At 53.9% G+C, this 19781-nt stretch overlaps 2 protein-coding genes across 5 annotated transcripts in view; one reads left to right on the top strand and one right to left on the bottom strand.

Moving 5' to 3' along the window:
* The window catches only part of LOC123371817 (C-type lectin domain family 4 member F-like), a 241955-nt gene that overhangs the window by 69665 nt on the left and 152509 nt on the right, over positions 1-19781 (top strand). The window lies entirely within an intron of this gene.
* LOC123371095 (C-type lectin domain family 4 member F-like) overlaps positions 14756-19781 on the bottom strand; it is a 56973-nt gene continuing 51947 nt past the window's right edge. For 2 of the 4 annotated variants that reach the window (XM_045018292.1, XM_045018291.1), the window contains 5 exons: positions 19314-19421; positions 18041-18172; positions 17096-17238; positions 16086-16204; positions 14756-15188 (listed from right to left, as the gene is read on the bottom strand). In XM_045018292.1, the coding sequence (XP_044874227.1) occupies positions 15038-15188; positions 16086-16204; positions 17096-17238; positions 18041-18172; positions 19314-19421 (653 nt within the window). In that variant the 3' untranslated portion in view covers positions 14756-15037. The remainder of the gene's footprint in view (positions 15189-16085; positions 16205-17095; positions 17239-18040; positions 18173-19313; positions 19422-19781) is intronic. The other 2 variants (XM_045018293.1, XM_045018294.1) reach the window with 2 other exon arrangements.

Genomic DNA, 19781 nt, shown 5'->3' with positions numbered 1-19781 from the left:
AGCCAGGACTGGAGTACAGACAATGGAGAGTATGTGCTGCTCAGGAAAGACAGAAATGAAGGCGAAGGTGGTGCAATAGCGTTGTATATTGATGAGGAGATTGACTGTAAAGAGATTAAAAATGCTGCAATGGATAAAAGAGACTGTTTGAGTCAAAATCACTTTGGGGAAGAAAGCTACCAGAGGCTCCCCTGAGATAGTGCTTGGGGTCTGCTACAGCCCCCCCGGATTCTATCTGGATATGGATAGAGACCTCTGAAAAAACTTTAATGATATAGTATCAGAGGGGGAGCCATGTTAGTCTGGATCTGTAAAAGCAGCAAAGAGTCCTGTGGCACCTTATAGACTAACAGATGTATTGGAGCATGAGCTTTCGTGGGTGAATATCCACTTTGTCAGACACATGTAATGGAAATTTCCAGAGGCAGGTATAAATATGCAGGCAATAACAAGGCTGTTAGTTCAACCAGGGAGGGTGAGGTCCTCTTCTAGCAGCTGAGGTGTGAAAACCAAGGGAGGAGAAACTGGTTCTGTAGTTGGCAAGCCATTCACAGTCTTTGTTTAATTCTGAGCTGATGGTGTCAAATTTGCAGATGACCTGAAGCTCAGCAGTTTCTCTTTGAAGTCTGGTCCTGAAATTTTTTTGCTGCAGGATGGCTACCTTTAAATCTGATATTGTGTGGCCAGGGAGGTTGAAGTGTTCTCCTACAGATTTTTTTATATTGCCATTCCTGATATCTGACTTGTGTCCATTTATCCTTTTCTGTAGGGACTGTCCAGTTTGGCCAATGTACATAGCAGAGGGGCATTGCTGCCACATGATGGCATATATTACGTTGCTGGACGTGCAGGTGAATGAACCGGCAATGTTGTGGCTGATCTGGTTAGGTCCTGTGATGGTGTCGCTGGTGTAGATATGTGGGCAGAGTTGGCATCGAGGTTTGTTGCATGGATTGGTTCCTGAGTTAGAGTTACTATGGTGCGATGTGCAGTTACTGGTGAGAATATGCTTCAGGTTGGCAGGTTGTCTGTGGGCGAGGACTGGCCTGCCACCCAAGGTCTGTGAAAGTGTGGGATCATTGTCCAGGATGGGTTGTAGATCCCTGATGATGCGTTGGAGGGGTTTGAGCTGGGGACTGTATGTGGTGGCCACTGGAGTTCTGTTGGTTTCTTTCTTGGGCTTGTCTTGCAGTAGGAGGCTTCTGGGTACATGTCTGGCTCTGTTGATTTGTTTCCTTATTTCCTCGTGCGGGTATCGTAGTTTTGAGAACGTTTGGTGAAGATCTTGTAGGTGCTGGTCTCTGTCTGAGGGGTTGGAGCAGATACGGTTGTACCTCAGCGCTTGGCTGTAGACCAGGGGTCGGCAACCCACGGCACACGTGCCGAACACGGCACACAAGCCGATTTTGAGTGGCACGCAACTGCCTGCCGCTATCCTGGCCCCCCGCCCCACTCAGCCCCCCGCCCACCGCTCTCCCCGGCGGGGGCAGGAGGCAGAAGCTTGTTCCTGCGGCAGCCAAGCTTCCCCCTCCCCCACTTCTTCCCCCAGCGTGGTGCTTTCCTGACCCCCCCCCCGTCCCTGCGCCGATCAGCTGATGGCCCTGGCCAGGGGGAGGGGGAAGAGCGGCAGCGTGTACACAGCTCCGTAGGGACGCAGCCTGGGGGAAGGGGGGTGGAACAGGGCACGTCCCTTCCAGCCCCCGGCCATGAGCCGAGCACCTCAACCCTCTGCCCAGCACCCCCCACACGCCTCAGCCCTCTGCCCTGAACCCCCCCCCCAGCCTTCTGCCCTACACCCCTCACACGGCCCAGCCCTCTGCCCTGAACCCTCCCACCCCAACGCACACCCAGCCTTCTGCCCTACACCCCCCACACACCAGCTCTCTGCCTTGATCCCTGAACCCCCACACACACCAGCCTTCTGCCCTGAACTCCCCCAGGTCTGGGGTCCCAGCCGCAGGCCCTGCTCAGCCTGCTGCCGGCCTAGGTGAACAGAACCCCAGGCTGGCAGCGAGCTGAGCAGGCCGGCGGCATAAGATCAGCATTTTAATTTAATTTTAAATGACACTTCTTAAACATTTTGAAAACGTTGTTTACTTTACATACAACAATAGTTTAGTTAGATAGTATAGACTTATAGAAAGAGACCTTCTAAAAATGTTAAAATGTATTACTGGCACGCGAAACCTTCAACTAGAGTGAATAAATGAAGACTTGGCACAGCACTTCTGAAAGGTTGCCGACCCCTGCTGTAGACGATGGATCGTGTGGTGTGCCCGGGGTGGAAGCTGGAGGCATGAAGGTAGGCATAGCGGTCGGTGGGTTTTCGGTATAGGGTGGTGTTAATGTGACCGTCACTTATTTGCATAGTGGTGTCTAGGAAGTGGACCTCCCGTGAAGATTGGTCCAGGCTGAGGTTGATGGTGGGGTGGAAGCTGTTGAAATCGTAGTGGAATTTTTCCAGAGTCTCCTTCCCATGGGTCCAGATGATGAAGATGTCATCAATGTAGCGTAGGTACAGAAGGGATGTGAGTGGATGGAAGCTGAGGAAGTGTTGTTCCAGGTCAGCCATAAAAATGTTGGCATATTGTGGGGCCATACGGGTACCCATAGTGGTGCCACTGGTCTGGAGGTATATATTGTCACCAAATTTGAAATAGTTGTGTGTGAGGATAAAGTCACAGAGCTCAGCAACCAGTTGTGCTGTGTCATCATCAGGGATACTGTTCCTGACAGCTTGTATTCCATCTGTGTGTGGGATGTTTGTGTAGAGAGCCTCTACATCCATGGTGGCTAGGATGGTGTTTTTTGGAAGATCACCAATGCATTGTAGTTTTCTCAGGAAATCAGTGGTGTCACAGAGATAGCTGGGAGTGCTGGTGGTATAGGGTCTGAGTAGAGAGTCCACATATCCGGACAGTCATAGAATCTTAGAATCTCAGGGTTGGAAGGGACCTCAGGAGGTCATCTAGTCCAACCCCCTGCTCAAAGCAGGACCAAACCCAACTAAATCATCGCAGCCAGGGCTTTGTCAAGCCTGACCTTAAAAACCTCTAAGGAAGGAGATTCCACCACCTCCCTAGGTAATCCATTCCAGTTCTTCACCACCCTACTAGTGAAAAAGTTTTTCCTAATGTCCAACCTAAACCTCCCCCTCTGCAACTTGAGACCATTACTCCTTGTTCTGTCATCTTCAACCACTGAGAACAGTCTAGATCCATCCTCTTTGGAACCCCCTTTCAGGTAGTTGAAAGCAGCTATCAAATCCCCCCTCATTCTTCTCTTCTGCAGGCTAAACAATCTCAGTTCCCTCAGCCTCTCCTCATAAGTCATGTGCTCCAGCCCCCTAATCATTTTTGTTGCCCTCCGCTGGACTCTCTCCAATTTATCCACATCCTTCTTGTAGTGTGGGGCCCAAAACTGGACACAGTACTCCAAATGAGGCCTCACCAGTGCTGAATAGAGGGGAATGATCACATTCCTCGATCTGCTGGAAATGCCCCTACTTATACAACCCAAAATGCCATTAGCCTTCTTGGCAACAAGGGCACACTGTTGACTCATATTCAGCTTTTCATCCACCGTAACCCCTAGGTCCTTTTCTGCAGAACTGCTGGCCAGCCATTCGGTCCCTAGTCTGTAGCAGTGCATGGGATACTTCCATCCTAAGTGCAGGACTCTGCACTTGTCCTTGTTGAACCTCATCATATTTCTTTTGGCCCAATCCTCTAATTTGTCTAGGTCCCTCTGTAACCTATCCCTACCTTCCAGCGTATCAACCACTCCTCCCAGTTTAGTGTCATCTGCAAACTTGCTAAGGGTGCAGTCCACACCATCCTCCAGATCGTTAATGAAGATATTGAACAAAACCGGCCCCAGCACCGACCCTTGGGGCACTCCACTTGATACCGGCTGCCAACTAGACATGGAACCATTGATCACTACCCGTTGAGCCCGACCATCTAGCCAGTTTTCTATCCACCTTACCGTCCATTCATCCAGCCCATACTTCTTTAACTTTCTGGCAAGAATACTGTGGGAGACTGTATCAAAAGCTTTGCTAAAGTCCAGAAATAGCACATCCACTGCTTTCCCCTCATCCACAGAGCCGGTTATCTCATCATAGAAGGCAATTAGGTTAGTCAAGCATGACTTGCCCTTGGTGAATCCATGCTGACTGTTCCTGATCACTTTCCCCTCCTTTAAGTGGTTCAGAATTTATTCCTTGAGGACCTGCTCCATGATTTTTCCAGGGACTGAGGTGAGACTGACTGGCCTGTAGTTCCCTGGATCTTCCTTCTTCCCTTTTTGAAAGATGGGCACTACATTAGCTTTTTTCCAGTCATCCGGAACCTCCCCCGATCGCCATGATTTTTCAAAGATAATGGCCAACGGCTCTGCAATCTCATCGGCCAACTCCTTTAGCACTCTCGGATGCAGTGCATCCAGCCCCATGGACTTGTGCTCATCCAGCTTTTCTAAATAGTCCCGAACCACTTCTTTCTCCACAGAGAGCTGGTCACCTCCTCCCCATACCGTGCTGCAGAGTGCAGCTGTCTGGGAGCTGACCTTGTCTGTGAAGACAGAGGCAAAAAAAGCATTGAGTGCACTATCTTTCTCCACATCCTCTGTCACTAGGTTCCCTCTCTCATTCAGCAAGGGGCCCACACTTTCTTTGATTTTCTTCTTGTTGCTAACATACCTGAAGAAACCCTTCTTGTTACTCCTAACATCTCCGGCTAGCTGCAACTCCAAGTGTGATTTGGCCTTCCTAATTTCACTCCTGCATGCCTGAGCAATACTTTTATACTCCTCCCTGGTTATTTGTCCAATCTTCCACTTCTTGTAAGCTGTTTTTTTGTGTTTAAGATGAGCAAGGATTTCACTGTTAATCCAAGCTGGTCACCTGCCATATTTACTTTTCTTCCTTCACATCGGGATGGTTTGTTCCTGCAACCTCAATAAGGATTCTTTAAAATACATCCAGCTTTCCTCAACTCCTTTCCCCGTCATGTTATTCTCCCAGGGGACCTTGCCCATCAGTTCCCTGAGGGAGTCAAAGTCTGCTTTTCTGAAGTCCAGGGTCTCTGTTCTACTGCTCTCCTTTCTTCCTTGTGTCAGGATCCTGAACTCGACCATCTCATGGTCACTGCCTCCCAGGTTCCCATCCACTATTGCTTCCTCTACTATTTCTTCCCTGTTTGTGAGCAGCAGGTCAAGAAGAGCTTTTCCCCTAGTTGGTTCCTCCAGCACTTGCACCAGGAAATTGTCCCCTACACTTTCCAAAAACTTCCTGGATTGTCTGTGCACCGCTGTATTGCTCTCCCAGCAGATATCGGGGTGATTAAAGTCACCCATGAGAACCAGGGCCTGTGATCTAGCAACTTCTGTTAGTTGCCGGAAGAAAGCCTCGTCCACCTCATCCCCCTGGTCTGGTGGTCTGTAGCAGACTCCCACCACGACATCACCCTTGTTGTTCATACTTCTAAATTTAATCCAGGGACTCTCAGGTTTTTCTGCAGTTTCATACTGGAGCTCTGAGCAGTCATACTGCTCTCTTACATACAAGGCAACTCCCCCACCTTTTCTGCCCTGCCTATCCTTCCTGAACAGTTTATATCCATCCATGACAGTACTCCAATCATGTGAGTTATCCCACCAAGTCTCTGTTATTCCAATTACATCATAATTCCTTGACTGTGCCAGGACTTCTAGTTCTCCCTGCTTGTTCCCCAGGCTTCTTGCATTTGTGTATAGCCATGTAAGATAACTCACTGATCGTCCTGGTGTCCCAGTATGGAGCTGGAGCCCTCCCCTCTTGCACTCACCTACTTGTGCTTTCTCCCGATATCCCACTTCCCCACTTACCTCGGGGCTTTAGTCTCCTTCCCCCGGTGAACCTAGTTTAAAGCCCTCCTCACTAGGTTAGCCAGCCTGCTTGCAAAGATGCTCTTCCCTCTCTTCGTGAGGTGGAGCCTGTCTCTGCCTAGCAATCCTCCTTCTTGGAACACCATCCCATGGTCATAGAATCCAAACCCTTCTGTCCGACACCATCTGCGTAGCCATTCATTGACTTCCACGATCTCTACCCTGGCCTTTTCCTGAGGGCTTGGCTACACTTACAAATTTGCAGCGCTGCAGCAGGGTGTGAAAACACACCCTCTCCAGCACTGCAAATTGCGGCGCTGCAAAGCGCCAGTGTGGTCAAAGCCCCAGCGCTGGGAGCGCGGCTCCCAGCGCTGTCCGTTATTCCCCACAGGGAGGTGGAGTACGGACAGCGCTGGGAGAGCTCTCTCCCAGCGCTGGCGCTTTGACTACACTTAGCGCTTCAAAGCGCTGCCGCGGCAGCGCTGCCGCGGCAGCGCTTTGAAGTGTAAGTGTACCCAAAGCCTGACACAAGGAGGATAGACGAGAACACCACTTCTGCCTCAAACTCCTTTATCCTTCTTCCCAGAGCCACGTAGTCTGCAGTGATATGCTCAAGGTCATTCTTGGCAGTATCATTGGTGCCCACGTGGAGAAGCAGGAAGGGGTAGCGATCCGAGGGCTGGATGAGTCTCGGCAGTCTCTCCGTCACATTGTGAATCCTAGCCCCTGGCAAGCAGCACACCTCTCGGTTTTCCCGGTCAGGGCGGCAGATAGATGACTCAGTCCCCCTGAGGACAGAGTCCCCGACAACCACCACCCTCCTCCTCCTCCTCTTGGGAGTGGTGGTCGTGGAACCCCCATCCCTAGGACAGTGCATCTCATGCCTTCCAATCAGTGGAGTCTCCTTCTGCTCTGTTCCCTCAGATGTATCATCCACTCCACCCTCTGCACTAGTACCTGCGGAGAGAACATGAAAACGGTTGCTCACCTGCATCTGTGTTACTGGTACATGGACGTTTCTGGTACTCTTTCCTCTTCTGGAAGTCACATGCCGCCAATTATCCTCACTGGCCTTCTGTCTCCGTTGCGTAGCCTGCTCTGAATCTTCAGAACATTGTGCCTGCTGAAGCTGATCCTGACGTCTATCCAGGAAATCCTCATTTTCTTTTATGGAACGCAGGGTTGATATTCGTTTCTCCAGACCTTGAATCTTCTCTTCCAATATGGAAATCAGCTTGCACTTTGTACAGACAAAGTCGCTTCTATCCTGTGGAAGGAAGACGAACATGGCGCATCCTGTGCAGGTCACAACAGCGGATCGCTCAGCATCCATAGTCTCTTCCTTCTACGAGCTTCCTTACTTGTGGCAGAAGCTACTCAGAGAAACCTGCGAGGGGGGGGGCCTCAGTAGGCTCTCTCCAGGCGAACTCCCAGGCAAACTCCTTCTGTTTGCCTCTCTGCTGTTCGCTGCTCAGCTGCGAACCAGCTGACTGCCTTTTTATAACAGTCAGGGCCAGCTGGAACAAAGCACTCCCAGGTCACACTGGTCAAACAAGCAATCAAACAATCAAGCACACGGACAAACTGCCAAACTGTCCCCCCAACAGACACTCAGATACTCACCAGCATAGTCCTTCAGTGAGAGTGCCAATGCCCGAGATGATGGAGAGTCCAGGATTTCCAGGTTTGTGGATCCTGGGTAGCAGATAGAATAACCCTGGTCAGGGCTCTAAGGGTGTGTTGATTTGTTCCGGTGTTAGTGTAGGGAGTGTCCTGAGTAGATGGTGCAGTTTCTTAGTATATTCCTCAGTGGGATCTGAGGAAGGTGGCCTGTAGAATTTGGTATTGGAGAGTTGTCTGGCAGCCTCCTTCTGGTAGACTCCTGAGGGTCACAATGACAGTCTGGACCCAGTGGTGAGCTGCAGCCGGTTCGCACTGGTTCGTGTGAACCGGTTGTTAAATTTAGATGCCCTGTTAGAACTGGTTGTCCCTCCTGGGACAACTTGTTCTAAAAGGGCATTTAAATTTAACAAGCGCTTGCTGCTGCGGCCCCAGCTTACCTCAGCTCCGCCTCCACCTCTGTTGCATATAACGAAGCCAAGTCAGTCAATCTGTTCCAGTGGAGTGCCCCGAACGGGGGTTTTCCACGTCCTTTTATTATAATTGGTTACATAAATCATCCTATCATGCGCATGTACTAACTCAGTCCAATTTCTCGCCCCTTCTCCTGATTGGTGCTTTATGCACTGCGTGTTCCAGTGGTAAACACCTGGTCGGCGCTTAATCAGTGTGTCTCCTGACCGAGTATGGGTGGGGGGGGAACCACTTCAGCCGCTTTATGGTAGGGGGCGGTTTTCCTACCCCCATAATGCTTAGGAAGCGTAAAATCCCTACATCCCCTCCTTTTCTGTTTGTTCGACCCGTGCCTGGTCCGCATGTTTCATGATTTTATATGCATACATGACGGCTTGGGGTGTAGGCAGGGGTTTGCGCCGACAGGGTGTAAAACACATCCTAATTATATTAGGAATACACTGAGCAAAGCAACAAAAACCAATCAAGCAGGCAATAACAATCAAAGCATATTGCAGAACAGTTCGGACCCATCCCACGCCCAAAGGTCATCCCACCATGATGGGTTCCTGTCCTGCTGGATGTGTTGTGCCAATTCTTGGAGGTTATCTATGTGTGCTTGAATCTGTTTAGAATTGTCTGTCAGATTAAAACAACACATGCCATATACCTCTTCACGACCCACATGGCTAAGCAATAGCAGGTAATCAATTGCCACTCGATTATCTAATATGGCATTGCGAAGCTCCTCCTGTTCTTGATTCAGCAAGGCCAAGGCGGCAGACGTATAATTAATATTTTTCGCTAAGGCACATGCCAATCGACTAAGCTATTGGTGATTGGCTACTCCCAAAGCTGGGAGACCCACCAAGGAGACAGCCAGAGAGATGTACTCAGCCCGACTGAAAAGGCTGACATTAGCATTACATTCTGATCTCATGGGAATTGAGCTTCGCCGGCGTCGGGTGCGGGCCTCATTAATTCGGGAGCCATTCAACATTGACCTTGTGGGGAGTATCAATGTGAGCCTGCTTAGGCAACGTTGAGCTTCTGAAATATTGGCTGGAATATAATTAAAGGTCCTCTGACCACACGTAAAAAACCAACCCTCTGGTAACAAAATGTGCCCGTAATTGCTGGACACATTTTGAAAATGTGTACAATTCCATTCCGGGGTACCCACCTGCAAACATCCTTTTGGGGGCCTGTGACGTGTGCAATTAACCATCCGTACACAGGTCAAATTGGCGTGATTGGCTACCCATGGGGTAAAAAGGGACAGGGCACTTGCGGGTTTCACATAAGTGGCCTGGCCCCATAGGCTCATAGAAGAATATTGGATCTCGGTGGCATTTATAAATTTTGACATCCCCGTTGCATTTGCAGCATTGCCCGGCGCCTTACATACTGGGACCAGGCAGGTGCCCAACAGGCCATGCATCTCAGGGGCCTGCTGTAAACAAAAGGAGGATTGATTGGCAAGGACTGCAAGTCGAGCCCATATATTATAACGCATGCGGCTGTGCAATTCGGGTTCGGCCCCAACCGATAACACACAAAAACAACACAACAATATGGTAAAAGAATTAGCGGTCAAACAGGCAAAAATAGCAGCAGTAAAATTTTCGGGGGTAGGCTCGGCCTTGTTATTCTCCAGCGTTTGCTGAGCCTGCTGCGCCAGTCGCTTCACCTGCCCCCAGGTAACCTTTGGTGCCGTCTTTTTGGCTCGGCACACTGGAAAGGTCTTGATTAGGCTCAGATTGAAGTTGGGTATCGGGTTCTTGAGGCTTTGATGCCACGTCATCGTGCCACGGTCGCACGTTTTTGGCAGGGACCCACAACGGACCTGTGGGAGTAAGCACAGCGGCATGCCCCCGTCCCCAGGTTATCAATGGAACGGGGCCATACCAATTAGGGTCCGGGCTCTGCCTATATTTGACAGATGGGCGTGGGAGCGGGGTTTCCGTCTTAAAATGTCGTTCAGTGGCTGTAAATTTTTGAAAGATATTTAAAATATTTAGGGTAAACAGTACTATCGCTAATTGATTTTGCTTGGCGCCCAGGGTTGGCCCATCATCCCCCACTGTTTTGTTTTGCTTTTTTAGGTACTCTTTAAGTGTACGATTGGTTCGTTCCACAATGGCTTGACCAGTGGAATTATACGGAATGCCAAAGACGTGGTTAATTTGCCACTGCGTGCAAAAATCCGCAAACCTGTGAGAAATGTAGGCGGGGCCGTTATCGGTTTTTATCTGTCGGGGGCGGCCCATAACGGCCACCGCAGCAAGAACATGATTAAGTACATGTTTGGCTTGTTCGCCCCGTTGGGGGGTGGCCCAAATATAATGAGAGTAGGTATCAATGGTAACATGTAAATATTTCCAAGGAGAAAAAGGGGGTTAAAGCGTGACATCCATTTGCCAAATTTGGTTGGATTGAAGGCCGCAGGGATTAACACCCAGTTCAGGATAATGATGAAGACTTGCACAATGATTACAGGTTTAAACAATACGTTAGGCCTAAATTAGGGGGATCATAAAATGCTTTGCTAAAAATTTAGCATTTTGATGAAAAAATGCATGACTATCAATGGGATCCGAAAAGAACAGAATGAGTTAACTGAAAAAAGCTAAAAATAAGACGCTGGCCACAGTCAAGGACACCGCTCACAGCTAAGACTTGGCGGACAGCCAAGAAAAAGGGGGGCTTGGCGGACAGCCAAAAAAAGCAGCTATGAGAGCGGCAGAACTCGGCCAGGCACTAACAAAATGTGTTAGCCAAAAAGGGAAGGGCAGTAAACTCAGTCATGAATGGTAAGATGCGATCCAAATTTGCGTAACAAATCTCTTCCCCATAGGGATACAGCAATATCCATGATATAGGGTTTAAGGAGAATCTCCTTTCCCCCTTCTCGCGGAGTTATAGCAATCCATCGGGTGCTTTGTTGAGCAGCCTGCAATCCGCCCACTCCCCAAATGGCTGGCACTTCGGATTTGTCCCAGGTGGACGGCCACTGCCGAGCGGAGATGACTGTAACGTCAGCTCCAGTATCCACCAGCCCCTCAAGGGGGATACCGTTGCAGTAATAAGTATGCTTAAACTTTGCTCGTCCTATTGCTTGAGTGATCGCCACCACCTGAGGATGGGCCTTCGCTAAGGTGGACCCGAAACCCCCAGCGTCCCGGGTCACATTTGTTCCCCCTGCGGGCAAACAGAAGGGAAGGATCACCATCTGGGCCCATGAATCCCCTCGATGCAGCTGTTTTGGCATATGAGCCCAGATTTGGACATAAATACTTCCCTTATAGTCACTATCTATTACCCCAGGGACTATCTGAATGCCATATTTTCCGGCATGGGAACGAGGGAGGATTAGCCCCATAGTGCCCGGGGGCAGGGGTCCGGAAAGTTGGGTAAGGATCGCCACCACCTCCCCGGGGAAAGTGAGCTCCCTATCTTCCTGCAACAACAAATCAATTCCCGCACTTCCTAGGGTGGCCGCCGGGGTATCATAGGCGGTGCCTCCTCCCACCTTTGGGCCGGGGCTGGGGGATCGCCCGTTGCCCAGTTTCCCGGAGGTTGGGCATTGGGTGGGGGATTGCTGCGGCATTGGTTTGCCCAGTGGTAACCCTTCTTACATCGGGGACAAATAGATCTTGGCTTATTGGACTGCTGTCGCGTCCCGGTATTGGCCCCCCCCCCAGGGGCCCGACACTCCCTCTTAAAATGGCCTGGTTTCCCACAATTAAAACACTTTCCCTGGGGTTTGGACCCCTTCTGCATGGCTGCTGCCAGCAAATTCATCTGATGCACTTGGGTGCCAACATCTGTGCACACTTTTAGCATTTCTGCCAGAGAGTACTCCGGTTTAGTCACAATGGACTGTAACACCTTGCGGCAGTCCGCATTAGCATTCTCATAAGCGAGTTTCCTCATTAATTCCCACTGGGCTTCAGGATTATCTACCTGCCTCTGAATAGCCTCCTGTAGTCTGTTAATAAATTCCACATACGACTCTTGAGGGCTCTGGCGGGTGACGGTAAAGGACCAGGAGGGTTTTCCCGTCACGGGTACTTTAAACAGGGCTCTTAAAACACAACGCCCCACAACTTGGAGCGTTACGAGAGGGATATTCGCAGCCTGCTCTCGTATGCTGGCAAACTGTCCTGCTCCATACAGCTGCTCGGGAGTATAGGCCCCCCCCGATGCCCGCCCCTGTTGTAATGCTTCCTGTTGAAATTCACTATCCCAAATAACATACTGCGCGGGGCTTAAAAGCATCCTACAAAAATCCTTCCAATCTTGGGGGAGCATGCTATATCCATTTGCAATCCCTTCTAACATGCCTCGGGTGAAGGTGGATTTCAATCCCGACTCAGTAACCGCCCGTCTCGCCTCTCGGAGAACGGAATAGGGGAGGGCTGTGATCTCCACTTCAGCCTCTCCCTCTGCGTTGCCTGGGCGATGTGTCACTGGGAACGCAGCCAATAACTCCCCCATCTCCTCGCCGCTCAGTTCTCCCTTCTCCTTTTCCCTCTGTATCATTGCCTGAAAAGGGGACAGCCGAGAAATCGGCCGTGAAGAGCCATCCGCACCCGGACATGCATCATGGCATTCGGGTGCCGCCTCAGGCGGCTTGGGGGGCAAGATCCGAGGGTAAGGGGGAGGGGCCGAAGGCGCGGGAGCGAGAAGGATAGCCCTGGAGGACGCTCCAACCCCGATTGTCTCCAGAGCCTCTGTACATCGCTGCCAAAGCAGGAGCCACTGCACCGCGGCTCGAGGCTCCGCGTGCAGTGTCGCCCCTATCTTTATCCAATCATCTACCAACAGTGACCCGTGATCCGGGTACCAGGAACATTGGCGATCGATTTCAACAAGTAGCTGTTCTAACTGACCCAGGGAGACTGGCCTGCCAGCCTGTAGTATGATAGCCTGCAGCTCTTTCGCATGAACTTTCTGCGGAGCTGACAGTTCCCCCTCCATACTCACGAAACGGGGCTTTCCAGCGAGGTTCGGTGCACCGAAGGCTACTCCAGCCGGTGAGCAGGGGGGATCACGTCGGGGTCACCAGATGTTGCAAATAACGAAGCCAAGTCAGTCAATCTGTTCCAGTGGAGCGCCCCGAACGGGGGGTTTCCACGTCCTTTTATTATAATTGGTTACATAAATCATCCTATCATGCACATGTACTAACTCAGTCCAATTTCTCGCCCCTTCTCCTGATTGGTGCTTTATGCACTGCGTGTTCCAGTGGTAAACACCTGGTCGGCGCTTAATCAGTGCGTCTCCTGACCGAGTATGGGGGGGGGAACCACTTCAGCCGCTTTATGGTAGGGGGCGGTTTTCCTACCCCCATAATGCTTAGGAAGCGTAAAATCCCTACACACCTCCTCCCATGAATGCTCCGCCCTGCTTCTCCTCCCCGCCTGCTTCCCGCGAATGAGCTCTTCGCGCGGGAAGCCTGGGAGGGCTGAGAAGCAAGCAGGCTTCCCGCTCACACCCAGGAAGACAGAGCTCAGGTAGGGGTAGAGGGAACGAGGAGGGCCGTGCGCCCTGACCTGCTCAGGCCATGGCCCTCCCTGGCCCCGTGTCCCTCCTGGGCCGCCCGGCTCCGGCCCCGCGTCTCTCCCCGGCTCCGGCCCCGCGTCCTTCCCCGGCCCCGTGTCCCACTCCGGCTGCGTCCCTGCCCGGCCCCGCGTCCCGCCCCGGCCGCTGCCCGGCTCCGGCTCCGGACGCGGCCCTGCCCGGCCCCGCATCCCTCCCCGGCCGCCCGGCTCTGGCTCCGGCTCCGGCCGCGGCCCTGCCCGGCCCCGCGTCCTTCCCCGGCCGCCGGGCTCAGGCTCAGGCTCCGGCTGCAGCCCTGCCCGGCCCCGCGTCCTTCCCCGGCTGCCAGGCTCGGGCTCTGGCCGCGGCCCTGCCCGGCCCCGCGTCCTTCCCCGGCCGCCGGGCTCGGGCTCGAGCTCCGGCCGCGGCCCTGCCCGGCCCCGCGTCCCCAGCTCTGGGCAGGGCGACAGCCATGACCCCACCTACCCAGATGCTGGGGTCCGGGCCCGGCGGCGGCCCCAGCTGCCCGGCTCCAGCTCCGGCTGTGTGGCTCTGGCCGCAGCCCTCCCCGGCTCCGGCCGGCCAGCCGCCAGGCTCCGGCCACCCGGCTCCCGCCATATTCTCCAGCTCCGGGCTCCAGCCGCGCGATTCCTGCCCCGGCCCCGCATCCCCGGGCTCCCGGCTCCAGCCGCGGCCGGACTGTAGCACCGCCAGCCACGTCCAGGCAGCGCGGTAAGGGGGCAGGGAGGGGGTGTTGGAGAGAGGGCAGGGGAGTTCGGGGGTGGGGGGGGAGTGGATAGGGGCTGGGGGGGGTCAGAGGGTAGGGAACAGGGGGATTGAATAGGGGCAAGGGTCCTGGTGGGCCAGTCAAAAAGGATCAGAGGTTGGATGGGGGCGGTGGGAGGCAGTCAGGGGCAAGGTTTCCAGGGGCTGTCAGGGTACAGGGAAGGGGGGTGGATGGGGCAGGGGTCCCTGGGTGGGGGGGCATGATCCCTCCTGGGGTGAGGAGGGAACCGGTTGTTATGATTTTGGCAGCTCATCACTGTCTGGACCTATACACAGAAAGCTTCCGCCGACATGCACAGGCAGAAATTGTGGAAAAACAACATTGCTTGCCTCATAACCTAAGTCGTGCAGAACGCAATGCCATCCACAGCCTCAGAAATAACCCTGACATGATAATCAAAGAGGCTGATAACGGAGGTGCTGTTGTCATCATGAACAGGTCTGACTACCAGAAGTCAAGAAAATCATTATTTATTGGGTGATTGTGAAACAATAACTCCACGACCCACGATCCAAGGATTTTATTAAGCGATAGACGTGGAAACATACAAATTACAGAGCCAGCCACACTGAGCAGCATAAGGGCAGCTGTCGCTGCTAAAGCCAGAAATATCACAGCAAGACAAAGCGTCCCTGCGATGCACATCCCATGTGGCCCCATCCAGTGCACAGGGCTCCTCATCGGCAGGTGGCTGGAAAACATGCTCCATAGCTTGGAAATTAAGGCGCTTTCTGAGGTACTGGGAACTGCATGTCACAGCCCAGCCTATCCATGGGCCCGCTTACAAATCCACCTGAAAGGCTGAGTGCACTTGTAATCATTCCACAAATTCCGCTTTCTTGGCTCGGTGTGAACACAGTCTTCTCCACCATCTTTCTTTGGATCGTGATTGTTTGGCTCATTCTCCGCCCAGAACCTACGGATCAGAGTGTTAATGTCTCAGGGGAGAACCACAGCCAATTCCTGAGCTCAGTTCTGCTCTGTGGACTCTTGCTGGCAGGGGACCAAGACCCCCAGCAATGACGCGGTGAAGCGATGCACCCCCCGGCCACCCCTCAGAGTTCTCCACAGCTCTTGTGGCCATGGTAACGAAGGGCTTCTGACGGCCGGGGGTAGCACCTGCCCTGCGCCTGACAGGCCAGCAAAGAGCCAAAGTCAGTGTGTGGCTCCAAACGCTGAGCAGCAGCAACTCGGATCTCAGTGCCCAGAACCAGAGCAGGTGGCACAGCACGTCCCAGGCACCCCCGGGATGGGAACGCAGGAACGGGAAGAGAGGGCAGCGGGGGTCAGTCATTAACTTCTCCCTGGCCCTGCTTATGGGCCTCGCCCACAGCCCCCTGAGGTCACTGCACCGACTGCAGCTGGCTCCGGCCATGCCCCCGGCCCCACAGCCTCCCCGTTCCCAGCCTGACCGAGAGGAGAGCGCAGCGCAATCCCAAGGAGAGCGGGAACCTGCCGCTCACTCCAGACTCCCCTGGCTGCACTGAGTCGACTTGGGGCCAGACGCTCAGCTGGTATAAAGCCCTGTGGTTCATTCAAGTCAATGCCGAGTTACCCAGGGGAGGCTCTGGCCCTGGGTCTCAGTGGGCACTGAACACACACTCCGTGTTGAGGCTCCTGCTCTAAGCAAAGGGGCATTAGCAGAAATTCCTGAGAGGATTCACTGCTGTCGTGGCAGCGCCCGGGGGCCTCCCTCAGGATCGGTCCCGCTGTGCCGGGTGCTGCATAGACACCAGGGGCCGTACAGATGCTCCCCGAAAGAGCTTGTGACCAAACCTGTAATAAATAATCACGTCTCTCAAGCTTTACTCACCCCCTGCTTGCGTCTGCTCTGTATTCTGTGCCATCCACCCAGCGCCAGCTGCCTTCTGTCCCCAGGTCGGTGAGTCCAATCCAGTGATCTTGTCCCTGGGTCTCGCTGGAGAGAAACTCCTGCACAACACAGTTTGCAGCATGTGCAGGTCACCCAAGAGAGGCTGCAGGATGCAGCCGCAGCTGCCTGGGCTGAACAGATTTTGGGGGAGAGGAAAGGGCGTCTGGTGGTGTGAGCAGGGCACTGGGCAGCGGGAGACGCGGTGTCCTGCCCCCAACGCTGACAGTGACTAGCTGGGAGACCCTGAGGGAGCCCTGGAGCAGCTCTGTGTCTGTGTCTGTATCAGTATCTGCCTGGGGCTAACAGCAGGGACCTGTCTCAGAACACTCCCCCCAAGGTCCCCTCAGAGCTGGGCTGCGGCAGGTACTGACGGGCACCTCAGAGTTCACTCCAGCCCCCTGCCCTTGCAGGAGGCAAAGCTCGGAGCAGAGAACTGGGTGCAAAGTCTGGCCCTGCCGGAGGGTGGGAGTCTCCTCTTCCGAAAGTGCCGCAGAGGCCTGGGGTGAGGGCTGCAGTGGGCACATGGGGAGAGAGGATTCTCTGAGAGGTGCATGGCCCCTTGCACACAAGCCTTCCAGATACAGGCTTCTAGATTGTCCAGCAGGAGCTCAGGCCTGGGGAGAGGGATCAAAGGGGTCCTCACTGGGAAAGGCCATTGGGTTTGCAGGAAATGCTACATTGGAAGTAGGGAAAATCAGAAATGAGCCTGACCCCAAATCTCCCCACCTCCCCCCGGCACCCCAGATCCTGGCTCTGTTCCTCTGCCCATCTCTGTTTTAAATTGATGGGTGAATGCCCTGAGTCAGGTACTAAGGCTTCGCATCCTCTCCGATAGTTTGCCAAAAGGTACATCGCAGAATCGGAACCTCAGCTGCCACCTCCCACCTCCTTCTGGTGTGAAACAAGGCACTGACCCATTATCCAAGCCCCTCGGAGCTTCCTACACTCACCTGTTCCACCTGGGAGGAGACAGAGGTCAGGTGTGAGTTCCAAGACACACAGAATTGCTCGGCCTCCTCCCACGGCTTTTTTCCTTGTGAAAAGTAATACAGGTTCCCACCGTAAAACCTCCAGCATCCGGGTAACATGTCACCTAGGAGCAGAAACTGAGGTGAGACGTCCAGGCTAAAGTCACAGGGACACACGCAGGGAGCTCAGGGTTTCTAGTGCTGCATTTCCCCTTCCCTTCAGCTGCCCCCAGCCCAGGGAGCTTCTGAATCCTGATTCTCAAGCATCACAATAAGTAACTTTTTGTGGCCACATGATGGATCCCAAAGAGCGCTGCAGAAAGCAGGCATCACGGGGTCATTTCCCCAGCACTGAAATGCAGCTGCATCTGGCCTGGAGCATGGGCGCTGGTCCCAGTGCAGAGCAGCACGGCTGTAACGGGAAAGGGGAGACTCACTGTTCAGCTGAGCTGGCAGGGGGAATTCAGGAGGGGGAATGTAGCTGCCCAAGGTAGAAGATCTCCTGGTTTTGCATCAACAATTTTCATTGATCATAAGTGGTGAAGGTCTTGGGTGTCTTGCACTTTGGCACCACCCTCAACACCTTGCCGGGGGCGCTGGCTCAGGGATGGTTCTGAAAGTAACACCCCATACGCTGAAATGCCAGGGTTACTTTCTGCCTGTGACCTGACGGGTTTGGAGCGTCTAAGAAGAGCTGACAGCTGGGTGCTCCCATTAGGCTAACGAGGCCTAGAGTGTAATTTAACTCCACACCGATCACCACGGTGTGGGCCCAGGTGCAGCCACCGGTGATTTTCAATGGAAGAGAACTCGGTGCTGGAGAAAGTCGCTGCGTTGTCAGCCTGGGAGCCTGAAATCCTCCGTTCATCCTCAGCACCAGCAGAAACAGCACCAGCCAGCACTCCAGCTAGTACTTAGAGCAGTGACCTTGCACTGCTGCTTGCGCTGCACTGACATTGTCCAGCCGGATCTGGATTTCTCCATACGCTGCATTGACATTACCCAGCTGGGCTTTCAGCTTCCGGACTCCTGCCTGCGCTTCATCCAATAGCTGCAGACCTAGAAGAAAGTCACAGCGACGTCAGTGGAGATGCAGAACACTTGATTATCAGCACGTGCAGTAGAGCAGCACCTGCAGGGCCCTGTGTGCCAGGCGCTGTACGGACAGGAGGGGACAGTCCCTGCTCTCAACAGCTCACAGTCAAAATAGATGCGAGGTGGGAGAAATAAAGGATGATTTTCCTGCAGGGGAACTGAGGTGCAGGGAGAGGTGCCCAAGATCACACAGGAAGTTTGCAGCAGAGCTGGGAATTGACCCCAGCTCTCCTGAATTCTAGCCCTGTCCCCCCAATCTCCCCAGCCTCCTCTTCCCAATCGCTCCCCCTTGTGAGCTGTGAGTGGGTCCCCTGCAGCATGGGGCAGAGCTGGGGCTGCAAGAACATCCGTGGCCCCGAGCCCTGGCCCGGGGCTCCAGGCCGGGATTTTGAACAGCCCAGCGTTCAGGCGAGTTCTGTGCCAGGGTTTAGTTCAGGCCCATTTTCTGACTGGACGCTGAATAACCTGATCCATGGACGGGTTTGTATGTGCAGCCCTGTGCCAGACAGACAGACAGTTGTGAGACGTGGCCACAAGGGGGCGCTCTGCCTCCAGCAATGGGACTGTGGCAGGTACCCAAATTATTGGAGCTGCACAGGGAGGGCTCAGGGACTGGGGGGCAAATGGAGACCCACGAGTGCAGCTCCACGGACGTCCTGCTTACACCAGGGTCTGAATTCGGCCCTGTGTGTCTCATGAGCTGCATCCGTCTTTCCCGCCAATGCAACCCTGACAATACAGGGGCCAAGGGGAAAACTATGGAGCGAAGGGAGCAACAGTGAAAGGACGGAAGATGGTGACCACTAGGCATCCTGCGCAGGAGCATGGGGCGGATGCAGCCAGCCTGCCACTGCCAGGAAGGGAGCTAGGAGGGAGCCGGGAGCAGCCACCCGTCCCTGGGAACAGAGCCTCCGCTGACAGAGGAAGGTGCAGAGCAGCAGCTCGTTAGACGGGGGACGGGACCACCTGGCAGGGAAGTCTATGGAGGGGAGCAGGAGGATGCCAGGCACCCCCCATCCCTGTAGGCAGGAGAGTGCTCAGCTTCCAGGCCAAGGGAGGGGAGCTGACCCACCCTGATGCCTAAGACCCTCATCCTGCGACTTACTGTCCGATCCCTTCGCTGACGCGTCCGAGGCGTCGTCAGGCTGCAGAGAGACTTGGAGCTTCTGCACCGCTTCTTCAACCGCTTGCAGCTTGCTCTGTGCCTGGAGATCTAGAAATCACACGTCTGCAGGTCAGCGACTGAACCGAACTGCGGCTGGAGACCAGCCACGCGCAGAGAAGGAACATGCTCCGAGTGCGAGGCTGTTCTCTATGACGTCTTTTATTTTAATCTTGGACAGCTTCCCTCCCGAGGAGGGAAACCGGCACAGCCAAGGCCTCGTTCCAGAGCAGTGACCTGGAGCGCCGGCTTCAGCCTCATGAGACGTGGCTCCCTCCTGCTCCTCGCCCGAGCCCGGCTGCCAGGGAGAATGGCCGAATGTGCTGGGGGGAGGCGCGGCGGGAGAAGGACAGAGCCCCCCGCAGGTAACTCTGGCAGGGCAGGGAGTGCATGGTGGCCCTGGGCTGGGCA

Source organism: Mauremys mutica, chromosome 5 (genome assembly GCF_020497125.1).
Source record: "Mauremys mutica isolate MM-2020 ecotype Southern chromosome 5, ASM2049712v1, whole genome shotgun sequence".
Lineage (NCBI taxonomy): Eukaryota > Metazoa > Chordata > Testudines > Geoemydidae > Mauremys > Mauremys mutica.
This window is presented reverse-complemented; position numbering and strand designations above follow the sequence as displayed.